This window comes from Thermobia domestica, chromosome 11 (assembly GCF_964235325.1).
Source record: "Thermobia domestica chromosome 11, izTheDome1.hap1.1, whole genome shotgun sequence".
In the NCBI taxonomy this organism is placed as follows: Eukaryota; Metazoa; Arthropoda; class Insecta; order Zygentoma; family Lepismatidae; genus Thermobia; species Thermobia domestica.
The window spans coordinates 118,646,074-118,669,460 of record NC_137464.1 but is presented as its reverse complement, the minus strand read 5'-3'; the positions used below and the strand labels follow the sequence as shown (position 1 = coordinate 118,669,460).

The window sequence follows — 23,387 nt, the reverse complement described above, 5'->3', positions numbered from 1 at the left end:
TAAGGCAGAGAACTACTTCTGAGAGAATAGATCTTGAAAAATAATTCTAAAACTTAGACTTTTGTTTTCGAGACATTCCAGACAAGACGAGACATTTTACAAGCTATCTCGTGTCCAAAACATTTGCCTCGTATTATCTTGGATGTCACAAAGCGCGTCTTGTCTCTTTCTCGAGACATGTCTTATCTCGTGCGCATTCGTTAACACTTGGAAAGGATTATTTTTCTACTCAAAGCATTGTTTTTATAATGGTTGCATATTTATGATAATTGCTGTCCACATAAATTACAGTCCTTTCAGTTGAATTAATTTTTATTATTATTATTATTGAAATTGCAATATCTAGTTTAACGTTGGACGATTATGCACCTACGCTAAGGGAGAATGATGATGAATGAAATGGTGAAATGAAGAAAGTGGGAGGAAAATGGAAAATCTCAAGAAAACACATACCCATGCACACGGTATTTGTCCACCTCAAATTTCACTTGGCACGAAGTGGAATCGAGCCACGGACCCCCTGCACCAAAGGTCCCTGCAATGCTTTATTATTATTAATAATAATAATAATAATAATAATAATAATAATAATAATAATAATAATAATAATAATAATAATAATAATAATAATTGAAGCTAGCTTAACGAGTTTCAACCGTACGACTCAACCAACCTTTGGGTGCCTATTCGTTCGTCGGCTCCATGAGAACTTCTCATAAAAGACATTTCATTTTAATGAAACTAGTAAGTGCCTTCTTTTAGCTCTGCGAAGTAACTATTGCTTGGAATATGAATCTGCAAAACATAAGAGGTAAAATTAACCAAATGGTGCAAGTTTCCACTTATATATACAAAACAATTTTGCAATATGAACTACGTGAATCTTGTCCCATAAAGAAGCCGAAACCCCTACACCGAAGAGCCCTCCGAGATTTGATCATTGTCCACACGGACTGAAATTGTCATTTGAAGCCAAGACTTTAATATGAAGCCAATAATTTCTTTAAAATAGACGGAAAATTCGGAAGTTATAAGCATTTTCATATTTTTGCCTTTTCCCATAAGGGAGCCGTAGCCCCCTATACTGAAGAGCCCCCCCTCCGGAGATCTCGGACTGAATTTGTCATTTGGAACCAACACTTTAATACGAAGCAAAATATTTCTTTAAATTAGACGAAAAATTCGAAAGCTATAAACATGTTAATAATTTTGCCTTTTCTCATAAGGGGGCCGTATTAGCCTACACTGAAGAGCCCCACGAGATTTGATCATTGACCACTTGGACTGAAATTCTCATTTGAAACCAAAACTTTAATATGAAGCCAAAAATTAAACTTTTACATCAATTTAAACTGACTGGGTTTCGGTTCCCCCCACTATTGTTTAGTTTAGTTAAGTGGTAATTTGTGACAGCTTCACATCATCAAAAGAATGTTTCACTTCAACTCCCCTCCCCCAGGAGTTCGTGCTGGATCCACCACTGGAATCAATAGACACTCTTCCTATTCTTTTTGTCACCCTTGATTGTGTAGGGGCTCCCTCGTACAAATAAAGAAGCGGTAATATTACAATCAAGGAGCGCTATATATTAGGTATTTTTTTAGTTACATACCCCTAACCGCACAGGGCCATCTTTCGTAGAATAAAAAATATTACGTGATATTCCAATCATGAAAGGGGAGAGGATGCTGTAAATATATTTCTTATTCATTTTGTCTGTCCTGCTTATCAAAAATTACTTTCTGTTGGAAGGGTACTGAAATGAGAGGGGCAAAATAAAAAGTCGTACCCCCTCCTACATGGTTGCTCAAATAAGTACTAAAGAAAGCATTTTAAACTAAGATATTTAAGATTTAAACTAGGAAACTAAGATATCCTTACATTATGTAAGGATGGCATATTCAGGATTATTATTATTTGAATGTCTTTGGAGAGCCGAAATTATGTGACACGAATCATTATAGGTACAGCTTTAAGATGGGTGGTCATAGAGGAGGAAAAACCAGGATTTTTTCTCTGTCTGACTCTCTAACGTAAAGATTATGTGCTGAAGGTAAGAAGCATCATCATTCTACAATAGGTTGCTTTTACGTAGAATATCAATTACTTGAGTTCTCCTCCTTCGGTCTACTTACCTTATGTAGTAAATTCAAAACAATTTCAATTCAATACAAATACATTGTAAAACTTTTCCGTAATTAAACATCTAGGAAAAATTAAACATTTAATAGGGACATCTGTTATCAAAATATCCAAACACGTAGATAGAAGACTATCTAGTGAGAAATATTGTGAAACTTTATAAAATTCTCCAAATTAGAATTAACATTTACTGGGAAACATTCGTTATGCGCCAGCGAGCATATGGTGAGCAGTGAGCACAGGGGAAATAATTACGAAACTGTTTGCAAACAAAATTAGGGACGCTAATGCAAGTGTGACAACGGCATTTTTTCTTTTTTTGGTATCGTCATGAGTTTTACACATACGTTACAATTTGATTCTTTCCCACATACAAAAATAAATAAAATAACCGTAGTGTAGAGATAAAAAATGACAACGGCACTTCCATGGGATTGAACCCGCTACCTTCAGCATACAGACTCGTAGCTTTAACTAACTGAGCTATTTGTTTTTTTACGAGAACTAAGCCTGTTCCGGTAAAGACGATATTTCATTACGATCGTCCTACCAATTCGTCCTTTTCCATAGATAACTTCCACTATTTGCTCTATCTTTATGTTAATACTTAGCATATATTCATATATTTGGAGTTTGCAGATAATGCATATAATAAGACATACTAGGAATATTCGTTAAAAGTTTAGTTTGTAGATTTAATCCACATTTCTCTCAATGACATAGATGTCGCTGCTTCGTGTTGAAATGCAGATTTCCCTCGTGTTCTTGAAAATTTCCCACTTTAGCAGAGTTGGTAATTCTCGAGATTTCTGTCGATTTAATGTTTTTTGCTTCTAATTTCTTTATTTTAAGCTAATATCTAACACAAATATTAAAAACGGGTTTGTTATTAACCTGTCCTGCTGGGGAAACCTTCCGAAATTTCGAACATATAAAGAAAACGGAGATATTTTCAAAAAACTTCAAAATAAAGAGACGCGTCATTTATTTTGCTCATGGTAGTACCTAAAGGACGTACCTAGAACATGACAGATATATGTCCAAAGTGACGACATAAAACAAATGACTGTTAGAGTGCGAAATTTGTAGTTCATAGTTGCAAATATCAATTAGGTGTAACAAGTACCTCAAACTGTAGGTAGCTGAAGTACATACTTAGCACATGAATATCATATGTGCAAAGTGTCGGGTATCTAAAAAGTAGGTGGGACACCTAAATGGCACATGACTAACACATCTTGTGCTGTTAGAGTAGCTGGCATACAATAAACAGTGTTTTCAGCGTGTGCATTATACTTTATCCATTTAGTGTTTACATTAGGGGTGTTCGGAATTCGATTTCGTATTCCGGAATTCGGAATTCATCCAATTCCGGAATATCTTGAAACTGTGTTCCGACTCCGGAATTGGAATTTCCGTTCCGAAAAATTCCGGAATTAGGAACAGCCCTAAAAAGGTAGTTTTTGAATGATTAACCAAACTAAAGGGAAGAACTAGCTCGAATTCCTAGGTTCCAACTTCTGCACCAAACTCACGGGATTTACGCTGAATCACTTAAGATTGAGACTTTAAGGATATCCAAAGTTCCAAATCTTATGCGCAATCGTTTACAGTGAACGGATCTAGAGAATGAAATAAACCAGTTGCCGTGGACCAAAGCTCCTTCCTTCAGCACAGCGGATCCAATATCCAGTTTCAAAGCTAAGCTTTGCGCACACCTCTCAGTTCGGGGTAACAGCAAAAATTATTTTTTCACTAAGAAGTTCCGGAATGTTCTCATAGAGACAATATCAGGTCTCATAGCGCATGCTCGGCCAACAATGTTTTCCAGAATTTGTTTTCACTCTCTCTCACCTGATGTCGCTAAACAAGGGAAATCTCATAGGATCGTTCAGAACATACGAAATGACATGCGATCTGATGCCATATACGTTAAGATTTTGACTGTAGAAAAAATAATAAGAGAATCTATCCTATAGTGTATAGCTGGGCCTAACTGCTATAACTCCAAGAGATCGGATCCAATACTTTCGCTGGTATCACAAACACCTGGACAAATTGAACGCAACTTATATGTAACTTTTCAAGCAGTTGGTAAGCCTGTGGACTACTGAAACTTGCTTTCACTGTGTAGTTGATGATGAACACAAAGAACTCTCCTCTTTAAGATTATCTATTGTTCGTAGCGTGTCGTTGATGTGTCAAAGACATTATAATTCATTACACACACACACACACACACACACATATATATATATATATATATATATATATATATATATATATATATATATATATATATATATATATATATATATATATATATATATATATATATATATATATGATATATTATTTCATTACGTATTACATATGAGAAGAAAAATAAAGCTCACTGATCATACATGAGTTAGAAAAAACTAAAAACATCAAATCTGGAACAATTGAAGGAAAGATCTCTACTCTGTTTGTGGATCTTTATATCCATTCATGGTCATATTCTAATTTCCCGTCATTCCAACATCCCTTTCCTTGTCTATAGAAGATTAACTTGAGTATCGCACTGAGTATGGATTGATTTTGAAATTGGAGTATGTGTAAAAGTTCGGACCTGCCGAGACAGGAACTCGGATCTTCTTGGATCTTAACTATTCACCGATTCAATCGATTTTACATCAATTATTGTGACATAGTTGTGCTCCATCACGCCTTCAACACACGACAAATATTTTATCATAATAATCTTGTTTTAATCCATTTCATTTATTTGAGAGTTCTGAATCTTATAATTAATCATAAATAATCAATGACATATTGACTTTATTCCTAAGCCTTTCTCAAAACAAGCTTTCGATCTCGCTAAATTATAGTCAAACTTAAAAGCAGTAATGGTTGCACATTTTCTAAAACAAGAACAGCAGTCTCGTAGAACCAAGATGCGTTTTCGCTAACAAGGAGAAAGCAGACTTTGGTAAATAAACTTCGGAACCATTTTTTTGCAAGGTGATAGTGCACATTTAAAGTGTTCATATTACAAACTGGGAGAGCGCAATGGTCTAATATAGCAGAGAAAAAGTGTCTAAAAATTTTCGACTTGCCGCATATATCGTACGATACGCAAAGTTATCAAGTGACGGCGGGGCAGAGTCAGTAGCAGCTCACTCACGTGCCAAGGGTCCTGGTTTCGATTCCGCTGGAGTGAACTTTTTTCTACTTCAACCAATAAAGTAGACATTTGTAGCTACAAGTAAAATGTTAATTCACCATATGTTTATAATGAATTAAAACAATAGAAATATTCAAATCTGTTCTAAAATCTTTCAATGTTCCATGTTAACTATCAACGAAATGTAATCTATTTCTTAAATATTTTGATATCACGAGTTATTTTATGGTAACCACAGTCGCTGTGTAAAAAATGTTCTTGACGCTTCGTGTCTACATCTGTTGATAGTGTGAATTAACAGCACTGGCGCAAATGGCACGGGGGTCGAGGGGAACATGTACCCTCCAATCTTGGAATTGGGGAACTATACCCCAAATAATCCGATTTGAATTTTTTTGGGGGGGGAGAAATGTGATGATTTGTGTCCGATTGGCACAAACGAAAGTGAGATTAAATTGATATCCCCCCAGAATAAGCCTCAAATCTGCCGCCTGCCATTGTTGAAGATAACTCTGCTCCCCTGATCTTGTACAATTGTTTTTCGACTTCATAAATATTTTGAACATCGCTTTAAAAATATGGGAACGGTCTTACCCGTCCGCCCCAATGTTGAAGACAGATTTGCGCCGCTGATTACAAGAAAAATAAAGGGGAAATCTCCTTTGGTTATATCAACATCCAGTATTTCCAAGCGGATTTCCTTCTCATCCCCCTTGTAATTCTCAGACTGTCAACAGATGTAGACACGAAGAGTCAAGAACATTTTTACACAACGACAGTGATAACCAAAATATAACTCGTGATATCAATATATTTACAAAGTAGTTGCTAGTTAACATAGAACATTGAAAGATTGTATAACTGATTTGAATATTTCTATTGTTTTAATTAATTATAAACATATGGGGCCTTATGCAGAGTCGTTTTGACGTCTGATTAAAGCTATATTACGGGGTTGACTAAAGCATGGTTATCAAAACTGTATTCAGAGTCTCAGATTAGGACTTAATATTTGACGAAGTTAATCACTTGTGACTAATTAATCTACAGCAGAGACTAATCTTTTACCCACGGTTCAGCGTGCGACACATTTCGTATTTCATGTATTTTCATTTTTACAGACTACGCATGCGCTCATCTACTTTTCTGTAGTTGCCACATTTATTTTTCTCATCTGATGCATTGCGGTTATATAAGTTAATCATACACAAATCAACTTTTTAGTTGTACTAAAAGTAGACTCTGAATACCAAAAAGTGCACTTTCCTTAGTAGAGAGAGTATTCAACTTAGGGGAAACCATACAGTTATTGGCACTTTAAGGATTTGTTTTCATTCATATCTTTATAACAGACTTATTTTATAACATATACTGGAGATTTTTTAATATATACTTTCTGGGAATCTCTAATTGAATAATTTGTAGAGAAATTACAATACAAATGTAAAGTTTGGCTATAAAAATATATTTTGTAATGTGACAATGATCTTACAGTTATTGGCACTCAAAAAACAGTTATTGGCACCCAATGAGGACAGTTATTGGCACTATTATAAAGCATACAGTAGAAGATACGATTGACAGAAATAAGGCTTGTAGGCCTGACTGGAAGTAATATCAGTTATTATATGTATTAATAGACAAGAAATAGACATTTTAGACCTTGAACATTATGAAGTAAAAACAAATTGAAACCGGGGAATGCGCAACATATTTTTAAAATTAAAGAAATGGGAAATGCACAATCAAAATTGTATGTTTCAATGATTTATGTCAATCCGTTTCATTAATCTCGTCCTCATCTGAGACCACATTCACTGTCATCCTGTAGAACGTAGCACCCTTGACACACAAATCCATCTTCTATGTCTTCTGGTATGTGTTCTTTATGGTACTATGGAATGCAACGACTGTGGCACAACTCGCATTCAAGATCCATCCTTCCCGAAAAGAATGGCTGAAAACAGTGTTTGCAGGATATTACGTTGCTTCTCGCAGCTGATGACGAATCGAAGTTCAGCATCCTTGTGAGCGTTCCATTTTGTAATAATTCCGTCAGCCCTTTGTCTTGTTCAACGTTAGAAGTTGAAGGACCGCTTATCTGCGTTGAATAATCGAGATAGACCTCATGCTTTGATTTCTTTGCAGATGCTTTTCCTCTGCGTTTTAACTGTTGTTTCTTTCTCTCAGACATCTTCCTTGTTTGCTTTCTGATCTTTTCTTGTTCAGCTAATTGCTTTCTTCATTTTTGTCTTGCAAAATAGTTTGAAATTTATGAGACGTTCTTACAAACGGCAGTCTTTCTACATTTTGTTTCCCCTTTCTCTTAGGAGTTTCTTGCCATACTAAAACATCTAGCAGCAATGGGTGTTCGGTCTTTAACTTTTTTGGAGTTGAGCCGGAACCTTTTTGTAAAACATTTGCATCTGTAGTACTGCCATTGGTAGGTGTACTAGGGTTTACTTCACAAAGAGTATGAGCATCACTAGCAGTGTCTGAGTGGTTGAAATCATTGAGTTGGATACATGCAGATGATACAGGTGAATCTTGCTGATTGTTCGCCTGCCCCGACTGAAGATTAACACATCTCTCTACCGAAGACTTAGGCCTACTATTATCTATAAAATGTTGAAATAAGCGATACAGTACATGTAGTTCTTTGTTCTTATTTACAAGGACTTGTTCATTGTCAACTTCCTGAAGTCTTCTCATTACATCAGTTCCTACTATACTTTCAAACTCGGTTCTGATTAATACTACATCCTTAGTTTGCTCATTACCACCGCATATTTCTTGAACTGTTTGTATTGTTTTTGCAAAGCATTTAGTGTATTCTATGTCGTTGGGATCAAATGGGTGTAAACCGCATGCCCTAAATCCATTTTGTATAATAGATGGCGAAATGTAAGTGTCAAGTGCTTGTTTCAACAGAGGAGCAAATTTAGCTTTCGTCAGAGACTGCAATTGATTATAAAGTTGCCACTCTCGTACCACTTGCTTCCACCCATCCTTCAATGGTGTAAATACGGCAACGTCAGCAGGTTGCAATATTCTTGTATAATTGGGATACAGAACAATGAGTTCAATTTGAAGCTTCCAGCAAAGTTCGCTAAGTTGGTAAGTAAGATGAGTTTTATGACCGTCCACAAAATATATAATCGGGAACTTGACATTTTTCGATTTTAATTACGGATACAACATATTACCTATATATCCATAAAGTACTTCGGCTTTCATCCACCCGTTCTCACTGCGACCGATACCCTATCCTGTAGGCACAGATAGAGCCACATCATTAGGCACACGAACATAAGGGAAAACTATCATTGGGGGTGTTACGTCACCTGCAGCACTGAAAGTAAACATAAAAAACTGTTAAAGACTCCTTTGCATTTCCGCTAACACCTTTCCAGTTTTCGGCCAAAGCAAAAAGTTTGTTTCATCACCGTTGTAAACACGTGTTGCATCCTGCAGAACATCTGTAAGGTTATTGGCTTCAAAATACTTCTGTATATTACGAAACCATGATCTTATGTCGTTTTCTGTTACACAAGCACTCGCACCTGTAACAGATTCGCACGTTCTTTCCGCAACCTTACGATTTCTTTGAAAGAACGATTTATACCATCCATCTCCCGGCATGTTATTTGGAAACGGATTAGAACGAGGATGTTTCACGAGAAAGTCCTGAACACTTTTAAGAATATCCTGTTTCTTTCTGGGAAAACTCTTTTCAGCACATTTTATTAACAATTTCACCAACAATGGTTCTTCCTATTTAAAATGGGTCGTGGTCCGGAAGATGATTTCGCATCTTGATTTCTCAGATGGAATTGTAATGTAGACCGAGGAACGCCATACTGCTTCGATCTGTCTTTATTCCTACACTTTTTGATATTGCTTAAAGGGAAGCACTTCTCTGTTATAGTGTATATCTTTTTCTTCCAATCTTTGGCATTGCGTGCCGATTTCTGCAACAATAAGAAAACGTTTTGTAATTAATTTTATATGAAATAATTAAAGTTTGACATTGAGCTAGGCCCTACCATTAAAAAAAAAAAGTAGAAAATAAATGCCCATGTTGCTAAAACCAACAATGTCCATAACCGTCCAGACGTTTGGGACTAACGTTTTGAATCTCACAGCAGACTTTTCTTTACCGGAGTTTCTTTACTCCGTTACTCACATTGACTTAGGCTAGCTCGCTATTGTTAATAACTATGTTTGTGTCTGACCACGCGCACTTTATGGCCGACTAGCTGAGTTTTGAAAAATACTTTCTTGCTGTAACTCAAAGTTCAAACTATTATAATAAATTTTGATGGTGGGCTAACTCTGTAACTCAGCCGGGTGGGCCAAACTTTGCCAGTCTGCCCCTGAACTCGACTAAATGAACAAATAATTTCAATAGGCATATTAGACATATTTCATTACCAGAACCTATTCTGCTGCAAATCCCTACAGTCATTGGCATGGTCATTTATACAGTTCTTGGCACTGTGCCAATAACTGTTACTTATTAGAGTAGGAAACTAAAATTTTGACCAAGAACAGATGTGGAGATGGAAAGCACTATCGGACAGTTTTCAAGCTATTTTATTCTTCAGCATCAGAGACAGTGATTGGCACTATAGTGCCAATAACTGACATTTTATATTTTCATTCGTACAGTTATTGGCACCCCATGCATTCACTCGCAGGACAAACAAATCGGTTGAAAATGTACCATTGGAATGATTAGTAGACCCAATTCCTCTCGTGCAAAAAATATTAGAACATTTTAAACAATAGCAAACTAATTACATTTTTCTTAAGCTGATAGATATCCTTAACAAAAAGTATAAGAATTACCTGCAAAATTGAAAAATCCAAATAGCTTCCACTGTCGACTAGAGCTTGCCTCCAACTGAAAGGTTTCCGGCAAAACAAACAACGGGAACTAGGGCAGAGAGGATCAGAGCTGCCAGCTGCAGGAAATTTTTACCAACACGTATTCATTTTTCCTTAGTAAAGAGAAAAAACTAAGGAAAGTGCCAATAATTGTCAGAGTGCCAACGACTATACGGTTTCCCCTACTAGTCTGTGACTACACATCGATTAACGAATTCTCTCTGAATACCGCCCATGGTGAATTGACATTTTACTTGTAGCTACAAATGGCTACTTTATCGGTTGAAGTGAAAAAAGAAGTTGACTCCAGCAGGAATCAAACCCAGGACCCTTGGCACGTGAGTCACAGCTGCTACTGACTCTGCCACGCCGTCCCTTGATAACTTTGCGCATCGTACGATATATGCAGCGAGTCGAAAACTTTAAGACGCTTTTTTTCTCCGCTATATTAGACCATTGCGCGCTCTCAGTTTGTAATGTGAACACTTTATAATGTGCACTATCATCTTGCAAAAAATGGCCCCGAAGTTCACTTACGAAAGTCTGATTTCTCCTTGTAAGTATTTCTCAAAACATGTTTATGTATAAGAGTTGTCTCAAGACTGCAAATTTACCGAAGATTAGTCTAAACACGTTTTACTCAAAACAAGATGTTCGTAGTGATAAGAAATAGTGTCTGATGAAACCAAAGTGGATAGTTGACGAAACTGTTATACACTGTTAATAATTTTTACAATTAACGTATTGTTCTGCTCAGCGAGTAGTTCAAATCAAATTTCAGATCTTTAGTGAGCATCATCTATGAATACGGCAGTAAGAATGCATTTTCTACTAAACAGAAGTTCAATGATAAAAGTTTCTGAGAACTGTATGTATTTAGAAACATCAACTAACTTCTTTCCATGCAGATGTCTCGCGTTCTTAACAGTTCTCCGATACGACAACACAGCAGTAACCACTTTAGTTGCTGTTCCTGTTCCTGTTGCGCCGAATATGACACAGAGAGGTTGCCTCCGTCTTGTATAAGACCTAGCGGCAATTTACAGAAGTAACAACAAAACAGTAAGATAGGTCAAAGAGGGTAGAGAATAAACTCTCTGAAAGTTAATAGATAAACTGTCGGCAAGAGAGAGCACTATTAACTACAGGAAAACATGCGATTTGTAGAGAGGTAAAAGAGAAAAAAATTGAGAAGAGAAATCGGCGCCGTGAATAGAATGGAATCCAAATCGAAAGGTCCCAAACCATAAGTTGTATACAAGAGAGAGTAGAACTGGGAACGATAAAGGGAGTAAAGAGGACATGAAAAAACAAATGATTACCTGTACCAAGGTCCACCCCACAGTCACAGCAGGGAGAGGGACGTTGACGGAGGCGATAGAGGCGAACGGGAGTAGGTGCGACATCAAGACGGAGTTGGAGTAAGATACGGATTTGAAAGGTGGAGAGGGAGGTGGAAAGAAACCATGGAGGGGAGGGGAGGGGAGAAGGGTGATGCCAATACCAAGTAGCTGTAGGACTTTGAGAGTTATAATGTTTCCAGCGCTGTATATGACGAGAAAGGGAATGGGAGCGGTAAGACGAGGGGGTGAGTTTGAAAGAAATCGGGTGACCAAACAAACTTCCAACACGTGCAACGAGGTCCGCTGATTCATTGCCAACGACACCCACGTGACTTTTCACGAGTAAAAAGAAAGTAGAATAGCCATGAGTGGTACGTAGAGCTACCAACGATTTGATCTCTAAAATAATACGGTCAGATGTAGAAGTCCAAGGGTATGATTGTAATGTGAAAAGAAGGGATTTGGAATCAGTAACGAGACATACTATAGCATAAGAATGGTGAAGAGAGTGGCGGAGGGCAGCAGCTACAGAGTAAGCTTCGGCTTGAAAGATAGTAGTAGAAGGGGGCAATTTGTAACTGAAATGTTGCTTGAGAAAAGAATCGTAAAAACCCGAACCGACACAGTCACGTGATTTAGAGCCATCTGTATATAAATAGCGAGTGTTGGAGGGGAAGTGCGAAAGCCAGGAATGGAAAATAGAAACATAAATACTGGGGAATCGGAGACCAATCGAAGAGGGAGGGTAAGGGGGAAGTTCGATATTGAGATCTAAAGGTGAAAGAAAATAATATACAAATATGGCAAAGGAGTCCGAGATCGGGAAAGTAGAAGAAGGAGAGGGGAAAGAGTGGTATAACTGTAATAAATAAAGAAAAGAGAGGAATGATAGGGACGATGATGAGATGAGGTATGTAGATAGTACAATAGTTGGAGTTTGGGTAGGAAAACAGTGGAGGTACTGGGGAAGCGAGAAAGGCAGAAGGTATCACTAAGGAATTTAACATATATTGTGAGGGGAGGAACACGTGCTTCCGTAAAGAGAGCTATGGCGGCAGTAGTGGGAGGGAGTAAGAGGGAACTACAAAGGGTGCGATATTGGAGGGATTGGAGGGTTTTAATACGTTTAACAGGTTTCGGAGAAAGGAGGAAAAGGCCATAGGTAAGCATAGGGAGGTAAACTTGACGGAATAGGGTAAGAAGGTGACGAATGTCAACACTCCAACGGGGATTACTGATCATTCGGAGAAGATGAGTATAACGGTCAGTTTTAGTTTGTAGGTATCGAAAGTGAGAAGTCCAACGCAAAGAGGAATCCAAGTACATGCCCAAATATTTAACAGATGTGACCTGAGGTATTGAAACGCCACGAATGACTAATTTGAGAGGGGAAGTAGAACTTTTCCGGGTAAATTCCACAAGATGTGTTTTTGTCCAGTTAACTGAAAAATTATATTTATCACACCAAAGGGCGAAGGATGTGAGAGCCGTAGTAAGAAGGTTTGAGGCTAGGGAAGGAGAAGAGGCTGTAGTATATACGACAATATCATCTGCAAAGCACAAAACACGAACAGTATTACTAAGATGACGGATCTGCCGAGCGATATATAAATTGAATAAAAGGGGGGCTAAAACAGAACCTTGAGGAAGGCCTTGGGAAGTAAGTCTGGAGGAAGTATACTGATGACCAATGCGGATGTAAATAGTACGATTGATGAGTAAATTATGTATGACACGAATAAATTTAGGAGGAAGACCTAGTTGCCAGAGTTCGTCTAAAAGAGAATAAAAGGAAACAGTATCGTAGGCACGTTCAAGATCTAAAAACACTGCAAACAGAGATTTACGTTGAGTGAAAGTCAACCAGATATCAGAAACCAAAGTAGTGAGACAGTCATAAGTACATCGCCCCACACGAAATCCAAACTGATATTGGGACAGTAGATTATGATGTTCCACAAACCACTGCAGTCGATTTTTAAGATGCTCAAAGACTTTTAAAAAACAGGAAGAAAGAGCTATAGGACGGTAATGAGTAGATATCCCAGGGGTTTTCTTTGGCTTTAAAATAGGAAGAACGACATATTCCTTCCAGAGGGGAGGAATATGTTCAGTGGTCCAGACGGTGTTGTATAGATGTAAAACTCGGATAGAAGGGGAGGAGGTAGATGTTGAAGGTGACTAAACGAGACGCCATCTTTACCGGGAGCAGTGGATTTAGGTTTTAAAAGGGCTATGGTTGATTCACGTAGAGAAAAGGGTGAATCCAGTGACGTAACAGAAGGATCTTGAAAGAAATGAGAAAACCAAATGGGAGGTAACATAGTCGTAGCAGGGGCTAGTTGGGCATGAAATTGGGAAACCCAAGAGGAAGAAATATGTATCCCAGATGTAAGGGAACGAATCGGACGAGTAAGGGAACGGTAAAAGGACCAAAGTTTAGAAGGTTTAGTACCGGAAGTAAGAGTAGAACAGAAGCGTCCCCAGGCTAATCGACGAGAAAGGTGGATAAGAGCTTTGGTACGTTGGTGAAGAAGAAAATTAGCTGTGGAACGGGTGCGGAGATAGGTTTGCTGAGCATGGAAACGGTGATTTATCCATTTTTGACATTCAGAGGTCCACCACGAGGGAGCGAAACGGCGAGTAGGAGAAGGGGTAATAGAAGGGTGTAGGCGTGATTTACGGGTGCTTATAGCAATTTTATGTCGAAAATGGATTGCTTGGTCGTGGGAAGAGGTAGAAGGCGGTGTGGAGGGTAAATGATGGAGAAGAGTTTGATAGTGGGTCCAGTCTAAAGAGGTGGATAGGCGAGTAAAGAAGGGAGGAGAGGGAGGTAAAGCCGATGACAAAGGCTGAGAAGGAGGGTGGGGGAGGAGGCATGGACAAGAAGTGGGAAATGATCACTGCCCTAAGCGTCAGCGAAGACTTCCCAACGGAGGAGTCGACTGAGAGAAGGAGAGCAGACAGACAGATCAGGAGCGGAAGGAGATTCGGAAGGACGGGGAATACGAGTAGGAGTGCCATCATTTAGAAGATAACAAGAGGAATGAAAGTAAGCATCATAAAATTCATTACCAGCTGTATTGGCGAATGTAGCTCCCCAGAGGGGGTGATTACAATTAAGGTCTCCAAGATACCACGGAGAACGTAAAGATTGAAAAAGAGATATCCAATCAGAGGCTAACAGATGAAAATGAGGAGGTACATACATATTAATGAAGGTGACAGAGCCAACTCGAATAGCCTGACAATGTATCTCGGAGTGTTGAAAGGGAGGGGGAGAAAGAAAATACGGAAGCGATTTACGGATTCCGATGGAACTAACGCCGTAGCCATCAGCACGAATTTCATGAAGCCAATGATAATTAGAAAGGAGACGGGGAGAAGGAGTTTTAAGCCATGTTTCCTGTAGGAATATAATATCAGGGTGAAAATAGGTACAGAGTTTTTGGAGAGCATAAATCTTGGGAGTACAACTACGCAAGTTCCATTGGAATATGGAGGGAAAGGATACAGTTAAGGGTTGCATAATGAAAGTGAAGGTAGGGATTTTAGGACTTGTAAACAGGTATTCAATTCGTGGGAAGTAAACTGTGTCGGACGTGTTTCCAGAACTTGAAGGATAGTCTTAAGAGCACTAGAGAAATGTGGTTGAATACCACTCAATTTGGTAGGAGAAGAGGAAGGAAAAGAGGAGACTCGAAAAGGTGAATGTAGAGTAACATCTGATTTAAGATAAGTGTGCGTGGGCGACGAAGGCCTTGAAACAGGTTGGACCCGATCCTTAGAAGGATTAGAAGGGACGTGAGCAAAGGAGCGTTTCTTTCGGGGTGTGTCAGGAGAAGTAGAACCAACAGTGAAAACGGGAGGAGGTAGTTTTGCAGTATCTGCAAAGGATAACGGGCGGCGAGACGGAGGGGGAGGAGAAGATGAGGAATGTGTAGGAACTTGAGGCGAAGGAACGGAAGAGGTTGAGGTAGTATGCACGCGACGTTTGGTTCGTGAAAAGAGAGGTTTTCCAGGGCCATTAGCTGATGGATTTGGGTTTGGAAGGTCCGTTCGGGACAGGTACGGGATGTGGCAACATGTGCACCAGAACAATGTAGACAGTGAGGTAGTGCTTTACAGACAGATAAAGCTTGCCCTTCTAAGCCACAATTTGCGCAATGGGAGCGCCCTTTACAATTTTAGGAGTAATGACCAAAATAGAAGCACTTGTAACATTACTCCTAAAATTGTAAAGGGCGCTCCCATTGCGCAAATTGTAAAGGACCCCAACTGAAACAATGACCAAAATAGAAGCACTTGTAACATTGTTTCAGTTAGGGTATATAAGTGGCCACCGGAAGGCGCATGTAAAAAAGAGTACAATTGTCGGGTAGAATATTGGTATTAAAGGTTAAAACAACTGTACTAGTCGGTGTTTTTAGAGAGGAAGAAGGGGGTGTAGACGGGGGACGGGGAGGAATCGTGGAGGATGGAGCATCCTCGACCGCTGTAGAGGGAGGGTGAGAACTCGGAATAGGAGAAGAAATGGTAGGAAATATACGCCTCACGTGCGTGATTTTAGCGGAACTTTTGATATGGGACAGAAGATCGGCTTCACTAGGAGACGGGTCCACATTACGGATAACTCCTTTGCGGGAAACTTGATAGTTAGGCACATAGGCTTTCCAGTTGTTTGCCTGTAATAATGGATTTGTACGGAAGTAGTTCGCTGCATAACCAGTACGAAAATAAACTTTAAGTAAACTACGACCTACTTGTTTGAGATCCAAGACGTCAGCAACACCATGTGTATGTAATAAGCGACCCAATTTCATAGGATGTTGTCTACCAATAGTGCCGGAATCCCTAACATGAACAATATAAGGGCCCAAATGATGAGCAGCATAAACATTATTAGAAACAGCAGGTGCAGAAGTTGAATGATTTTCTGTAGAATCGATCACCATAGCATTAGAAGAAGTAGAAGTAGTTGGCGTCAAAGTGGCCTGGTTAGGCACAGAACCGTCGGATGTTGCCGCCATCAAGGCGGAAAAACAAGAATATAAAGAATAGATAAGAACGCTACACAAAAAACTGACAAGGAAACACAAGGCACAGTTACAAATGACACCGAGGTATAGAAAACACAAAGTCAAAAGTCCAGCACTCGTAGCACTAGCACGACAGAAAAATCAAACCGCACTCGAACAAAACTGCTATCAGACCACTTTAGTTGTTCTATTGCAGTAATAATCGTGTAGGTATTCAGCAAATTCCCCTTAGCTGCACCTCCACTCACAGCTACGAAAAGGCTGCAAAGTAACACCAGTGAATTTTGGAGATATCTGCGAATTGTCTCGGTCATCTTGAGCCTCTTTCCATAGCGGTTTGCGTCAACACAGCTGTTACAAAAGGACTAGCTCAGGAGAGTAATGCTCCCGGAAGTAGGAACGAAAAACACAGTTCTGCTTGGTTGGCGTTATCTATGTCTTGCCACGTTGCATTCAAATAACAGAATTCAGACGATTGTTGTTGTCGGTACTCGTCGAGCGGGCTAGCGCTATATGCTATAGTTTATTCAAGGAATGTTCAGTACCTTATGTAAACAAATACACGTGGTGGTTGTTTCATCGTATTGGTTAAAGAGCCTTGGAACATCCATGCTGCAGTAGAAAATAGTCCATCATGAAATAAACTGTTTGTCAATGTTTTTGTTGCTTAAAAGGCTCATTAACAAAAATGCAATTTTCTTACAACTAAATAACACAAACAACACTGTACCTAAGAACTAAATTGAATTAATGCAGTAAAAGAGAATACGCATGCGTAGAAAGTGGCTTTGACCCACTTTATGCGCGAATCACAGTTTACAATATGGCCGCGGGCGGGGATTATGTAAAACACGGAACAGGGTACAAGCACGTGTTTCTCGAAAGAAGCGCTGGCCGATAACCAATCATCCAATGACTGGCGGAGTAATATCATTCTACAATGTTTACATCAGGATCAGAAGGTTCGTTGAATGAACTTTAGTAACGAAAATCTCTTTTGGTGTGAGTTAAAACCCGGCCCGAGGAAAGTTTTTTAAACATTTTTTTACATTTTTATAACACTTTTTAAATTAAAATAATACGAAAATAATACTAAAAAAATGTGATTTACTTACTTTTGTGCAGATAAGTAGTAGTAGTAGTAGGAACGGGTTACAAGCCCCTCAGGGCTCGTTTTGTTGCCCTTGTACTAAATGATATAGATTTTGTGACCAACTTAAAACAACTGACTAGGATAGCGCGTAAAACAGCTGGCTAGAGTAGCGCGCGAAAAAAACGTACTTCCGGAAGTATTACTCTCCCGAACGGGTCGTGTTACAAACACTTGTTTCATTATTTGCGTTTCGTTACGAAAGCTCTTAGAGACTGATGCTCCTTCACTGGCTAATCGCCTATTTCAGAGTTCCTTAGTACTTAGACAACTTCAATTTATTTTGGTGAGTAGGATTAAACTTACGACCTTATGGGGCGTTTACACTTAGTCGATTTGCGTTCGATTCAGTTGAATTGACGTCACTTTCAACTTAATCGACCGTGTAAACGGGAATTCAACTTAATCGCTTGTTGATCGAAAGCGACTAATCGACTGGCAACTGAATTAAAATACGTTCTATTTTCTGTGGTTGAAATAATTGAACACATCCATCGATCTGATTCGGCCTAGTTGCTTCGATTTAGTGGCAAATGCAGCGAGTCGATTTAGTCGTGCGACTAAATCGACCAAGTGTAAACGCCCCATTAGGTCGTAAGTTTTACGTCGTGAATCGCAGCCTTACTTCAGTCCCGTCTGAGACAGGCTTTAATTGCACAGATGCTGGCGCATCAGTCATCATCATCATAGGTATTCTGCCTTTATTGGCAGGTCACTTGCCGCGGCTGAGAAGCTTCCATGCTCCACGGTTCTCCGCTAACTTCTTCGTCTTCGCGTATGATCTTTCTGTTTTTATATCATCCATTAATTGTAATCCCCATCGCCCCCTTCCTCTCTTTCCCGCCACCAAACCCTCCAGGACGTCCCTCATGATACAATCTCTTCTTAGGCAATGCCCCAACCAGTTTCTCTTCCTCTTCCTAATAATATCTAAAAGTGTTCTTTTCTCACCCACCATTTCTAACACTCTCTCATTCGTTTTCCGCTCGACCCAACTAATTCTTCCCATTCTTCTCCACACCCACATTTCGAAGGCTTCCAGTCGATTTTCATCACCTTTACGTAATGTCCACGTTTCCGCCCCATACAGTACAACACTCCACACGAAGCATTTTATGAGTCTTTTTCTCAACTCTTTATTCAAGGTCTCACAAAACAGACTTTTCTTCCTTCTAAAGGCTTCTTTCGCCATTCCTATCCTTGCTTTTATTTCACGTTCGCACTTCATGTTATTATTAAGAATACTACCCAGATATCGAAAACTATTCACTTGTTCTATTTTCTCCCCTCTTACTTTTATATTTGACACAGACCCCTTCGTTCCAATCACCATGGCTTTTGTCTTTCTAACATTTATTTTCAACCCATAGTCTTCAAAGCCCTTTCTCATTTTTTCTAACATTTTATTGATTTTCTTTTCAGATTCTGCTTCAGATTCAGAGGCGCATCAGTAGTGACAGGAAAATATTACTAGATTGAAAACTATAGTTCAATAAAAATATCCTCAAGTTTTATTTGGTCACTACTACAGCCATATTCTAAATTTAATTTTGCAACAAACCACTTCTTCTATTCCAGAATGTCGTATTTCCTTTAAAAACACTATCAGACTTAACTACTCCTTTCTCAGCTCCCCTCAAGAGGTCAGAAAAGTTAAAAAGAAACATTTATAAGTGAAAACTTTCAAAAGTAGCACCAACCAGATGGAATTTTAGATCTTGACTTGTAAATACAATGCTGCGTTCAACATTATCAAACCGAGAATTAAACACGGGGCCACATCCATCAAAGGCACGTGCGCTGGCGACTAGATCAATATTCAGAAGATAGGCATTACTAGAGGAAAACTAGGCCCCCTAGCAATTATTAATTACTCCAAAGGAAGGTAAGCTCGTGTTATTATTAATAATGATAATAATAACAACGTACAAGTGTTATTAAGGTTAGTGGTAGCCCAAGCCATCAAACCAGTATACGCCACTCATAAAATTATAAAAACAGTATGAAAAGAAATTTGATCGATCATTGGTCGCAACCCATCCACTTTTTCCACACATAAGTAACTGGCATCACTGTAAAGGTTAAACATTACGCTTACAGCATTACGTCCAGGGATGCCACTTTTAGTGATTTCGTACTAGATTTAGTGATTTTATCATTGAATTAGTGATCTAGTACGTACTTCGCGTAAATATGTACAATCTAGTGATTTTTGTCATTTCATTTCTCATGGAGTTAAATGACAAGGAAATGATTTTTCAAATAACAAGGAAAACTGTGTTTCGGCTCGGAAAGAATGTTCAAACTTAAAGAGTTAATCTTTTTGTTCCTCTCTGAGAGCAACCCCTGCTGTGAAATGACCATGGGTAAACAGACAGTACTTTTGGCCTCCACCTCTTTATGTTCGCCGACATGGGATGAGATTGTGAGTTACTTATCGTGAGCAGGTAGGTTTCTGAAGCAAGTGGAGAAATAATAATTCTCTGCTTCAACGTTTTGTCACGTACGGAGGCGCTGGCAGTATCATTCCCTTTTCTTTTTTCCCAATGAGTCTAAAGAAGGAGGAAACCATACTAATATATGTATTAATAAAATGTACCAGCAAATAAGCACAGTACCGACGAAAGTTCCATCTGTGACTCAGTTGTTGAGCATAAATCTATTGATATTGTCACGTACAAGCACTCTAAACTTGTCTTACCCTTTCGTATTATCTGTACAATTTTTAACCTCACTAATTTCTCACGAGAAAATTTCTAGCATATGGGATTTGAAATCTGCACACTTGTACTTTCTTCTTTCGCTAATGAGTAAACTAATTTAGGTTTCTAAGAAAGACATCAATAAACAGGAAGGTCAATAATACTAACCGCCGCTGTTTGGTAGATTTTCAAATCAGCTCGTTACTCTTATATTAGTTTAGTTAGTAATTTCGTGCAGTATCTTGTGCAGCGCGAGTCGCTACGTAGGTTGTTCTCGTTGTTCATAATATCCGTAGTGATTTCCACCAGAACTTTCAGTTTGAGGTGTTAATTAATTTCTCGCGAATATCTTTTCTTTTGCTTAAGTTCGGGCTTGTGTTGCAAGTCACTGACCCATAGTGTGTCCCATCGGTGGTGCTGATGAGTTGAGGACATGGGTGATAATCAAAAGTCAACTCTATTAAAGTACTTTAAGAAGGCGTGTGTGCGTGAGGTGTCTTCAAATTGTTCTCAAGTTGGGGGTGAAATTTCTAATAGTACTACTGCGTGTGTGATTACTAATAACCCTGAAGTGAAAAAAAGTGCGCGTAACTGTGTTGGTACTTCCAGTAATTGTAACAATACCGAGATTCAGAATGAACGCGTTTCTAATGATAACAGTAATTTCGACAACATTCGTACAAAAAGAAAAGCTAACGAAAGTGTGACACCAAGTGATATGAATGATGTCGAACACTCAACTAAAAAAATCAAGCATTACCAGCAGAAATATAAAAAAAGTTGGGAAGACAAACCGCAATTTAAAGACTGGCTTACGTGTAGCCCTAAAACCCCTGGGAAAGCATATTGTAAATATTGCGATATAGAGCTTTTAGGAAGTGTATCAGCAATGGAACGCCATTTACATACCTCAAAGCATTTGAAACGCGTCGAAGAAAGGAAAACCACTGTTACTTTGGACAGTGCGTTTCGAATACCTGTTGAAAATAGCTTAGGGGATCAAGTGACATAAGCCGAGGTTAGATTATCTGCATATTTAGCAGAGCAAAATCTACCTATTTCGGTCATGGACACTTTACCTGAACTCTTAAAAGTGTGTTTTCCGGATTCCCAAATTGCGAAACAAATTCGATGTGGTCGTACAAAATCCGCTGCTATTATTAAAAATGTTTTAGCGGAAGAAAACATTGAAGTGATCGCCGAAGAACTGCGAAACAATTATTTTTCAATTATTATTGACGAATCTACAGACATAAGTAATTCCAAAACTCTAGCTGTTGTAGTTCGTTACTTTAGCTCCGGAAAGGGTCAAGTATTGGATAGTCTTTTAGGTTTATTGGAAATTCATAGTGGGAAAAGCAATACAATTTTTGAAGCAATAATTACGCTTTTCCAAGAGAGAAATACCCCAATTTCAAATTTAATTGGATTTGCTGCTGACAACGCCAGTACTATGATGGGAGTTAACGCAGGTGTAAGCGCGAAACTAATGGAATTGAATAGACATCTTTTTGTTGCGCGCTGTATTTGCCATAGCTTTCATATATGTGCATCTGAGGCTTGTAAAGAACTTCCTCAATCACTTGAGAACTTTTGTAGAGATATAACCTCTTTTTTCAATGCAAGTTCTAAACGAGTCTCAGAACTGAAAGAAATTCAAGATTTTTTCAAGATGAAACCCCATAAATTATTAAGTTTAAGCCAGACACGATGGCTCTCACTCCAGCAAGTTATTTCCCGAATTATTGAGCAATGGGATGTATTGCAGGCATACTTCCGATCACTATCACTAGAGGAAAAGCGTGACAGCCGCCCCCAAGATCTGCTACGAGGCCTGGAAAATGTAATAATGAAGGCCTATTTCTATTTTCTAACATTTTTCCTCCCTCATGTGACGGAATTGAACTTAGAATTCCAAAGCGAAAAGTATAGGCTGCACACTCTATTAGAAAATGTAGGAGCAACGCTTAAAACAATTTTAAAATATTACATGGATAGGAGTTACGTAGACAACACTCCTCTAAATCAAATTAACCCTGCAAATTCCAAAGAGTTCTTGAAAATAGAAGATATGTATTTGGGTGCTCGAGTGCAGGCGATTTTTATTAGGAATGAAAATCTCTCGAAAGAATTCATGGAGTTCAGACGTAGATGTCAGCGATTTTATATTGAATTCTGCAGACAATTGTTGAAACGTGTTGAATTTGGGAATCACACGTTGCAATCTCTTCTGATGCTTGACCCTTCAAACGTACAAAAGTATAATTCTGTGATCCCTTTGGCTGTGCGTTTTCCTAATATAGTGGAAGAGAACGAATTTGAAATTATTGATTCCGAGTGGCGTCGATTACAGAACTATAAAATCGATTTCAAGGATAAAGATATGGAGGAATTTTGGTGGCAAGTGTGTAAATTGAAGAACGGAGCAGGAGAAATTGCTTTCCCGACATTGTCAAAATTTGTAAAGGGGATGCTGGCATTACCGCATTCATCGGCCGCTGCAGAACGAATATTCTCAGCGGTCACCTTGAACAAAACTAAAATTAGGAACAAACTTTCGGTTCCAATGTTAAATAGTATTCTCATAACAAAACAAGCTTTGAAGGGACAAAACAGTGCAAGTATGGTTGTTTCAAAGAAACTCATAAAACGCGCTAAATCGTGTTTATCTTCACCAAGGCCCCAAAATTGAAAGACAAAGTGCATCAATGTAAATATGTAAATATGAATATCATACATAATTTCTATCTAGAACAATTACCGAAATTTGATAATTATATAGTGTGAATTGCAACGTAGGAATTAGTGCCTTATTTGAAGACGTCTATGCTGCATGGTAAGTTTATTATTATTATTATTATTATTATTATTATTATTATTATTATTATTATTATTATTATTATTATTATTATTATTATTATTATTATTATTATTATTGTAGACCCCTATTCAATT

The 23,387-nt window shown here is 38.4% G+C and overlaps 1 protein-coding gene across 1 annotated transcript; it reads left to right on the top strand.

Annotated features, from left to right (window-relative positions):
• Nucleotides 1-21,498: 21,498 nt before the first annotated feature.
• On the top strand, nucleotides 21,499-23,124 carry LOC145665250 (zinc finger protein 862-like). The gene has a single exon (XM_081732542.1). The coding sequence runs from the start codon at nucleotides 21,499-21,501 to the stop codon at nucleotides 23,122-23,124; it is 1,626 nt and encodes a 541-aa protein (XP_081588668.1).
• Nucleotides 23,125-23,387: the final 263 nt, after the last annotated feature.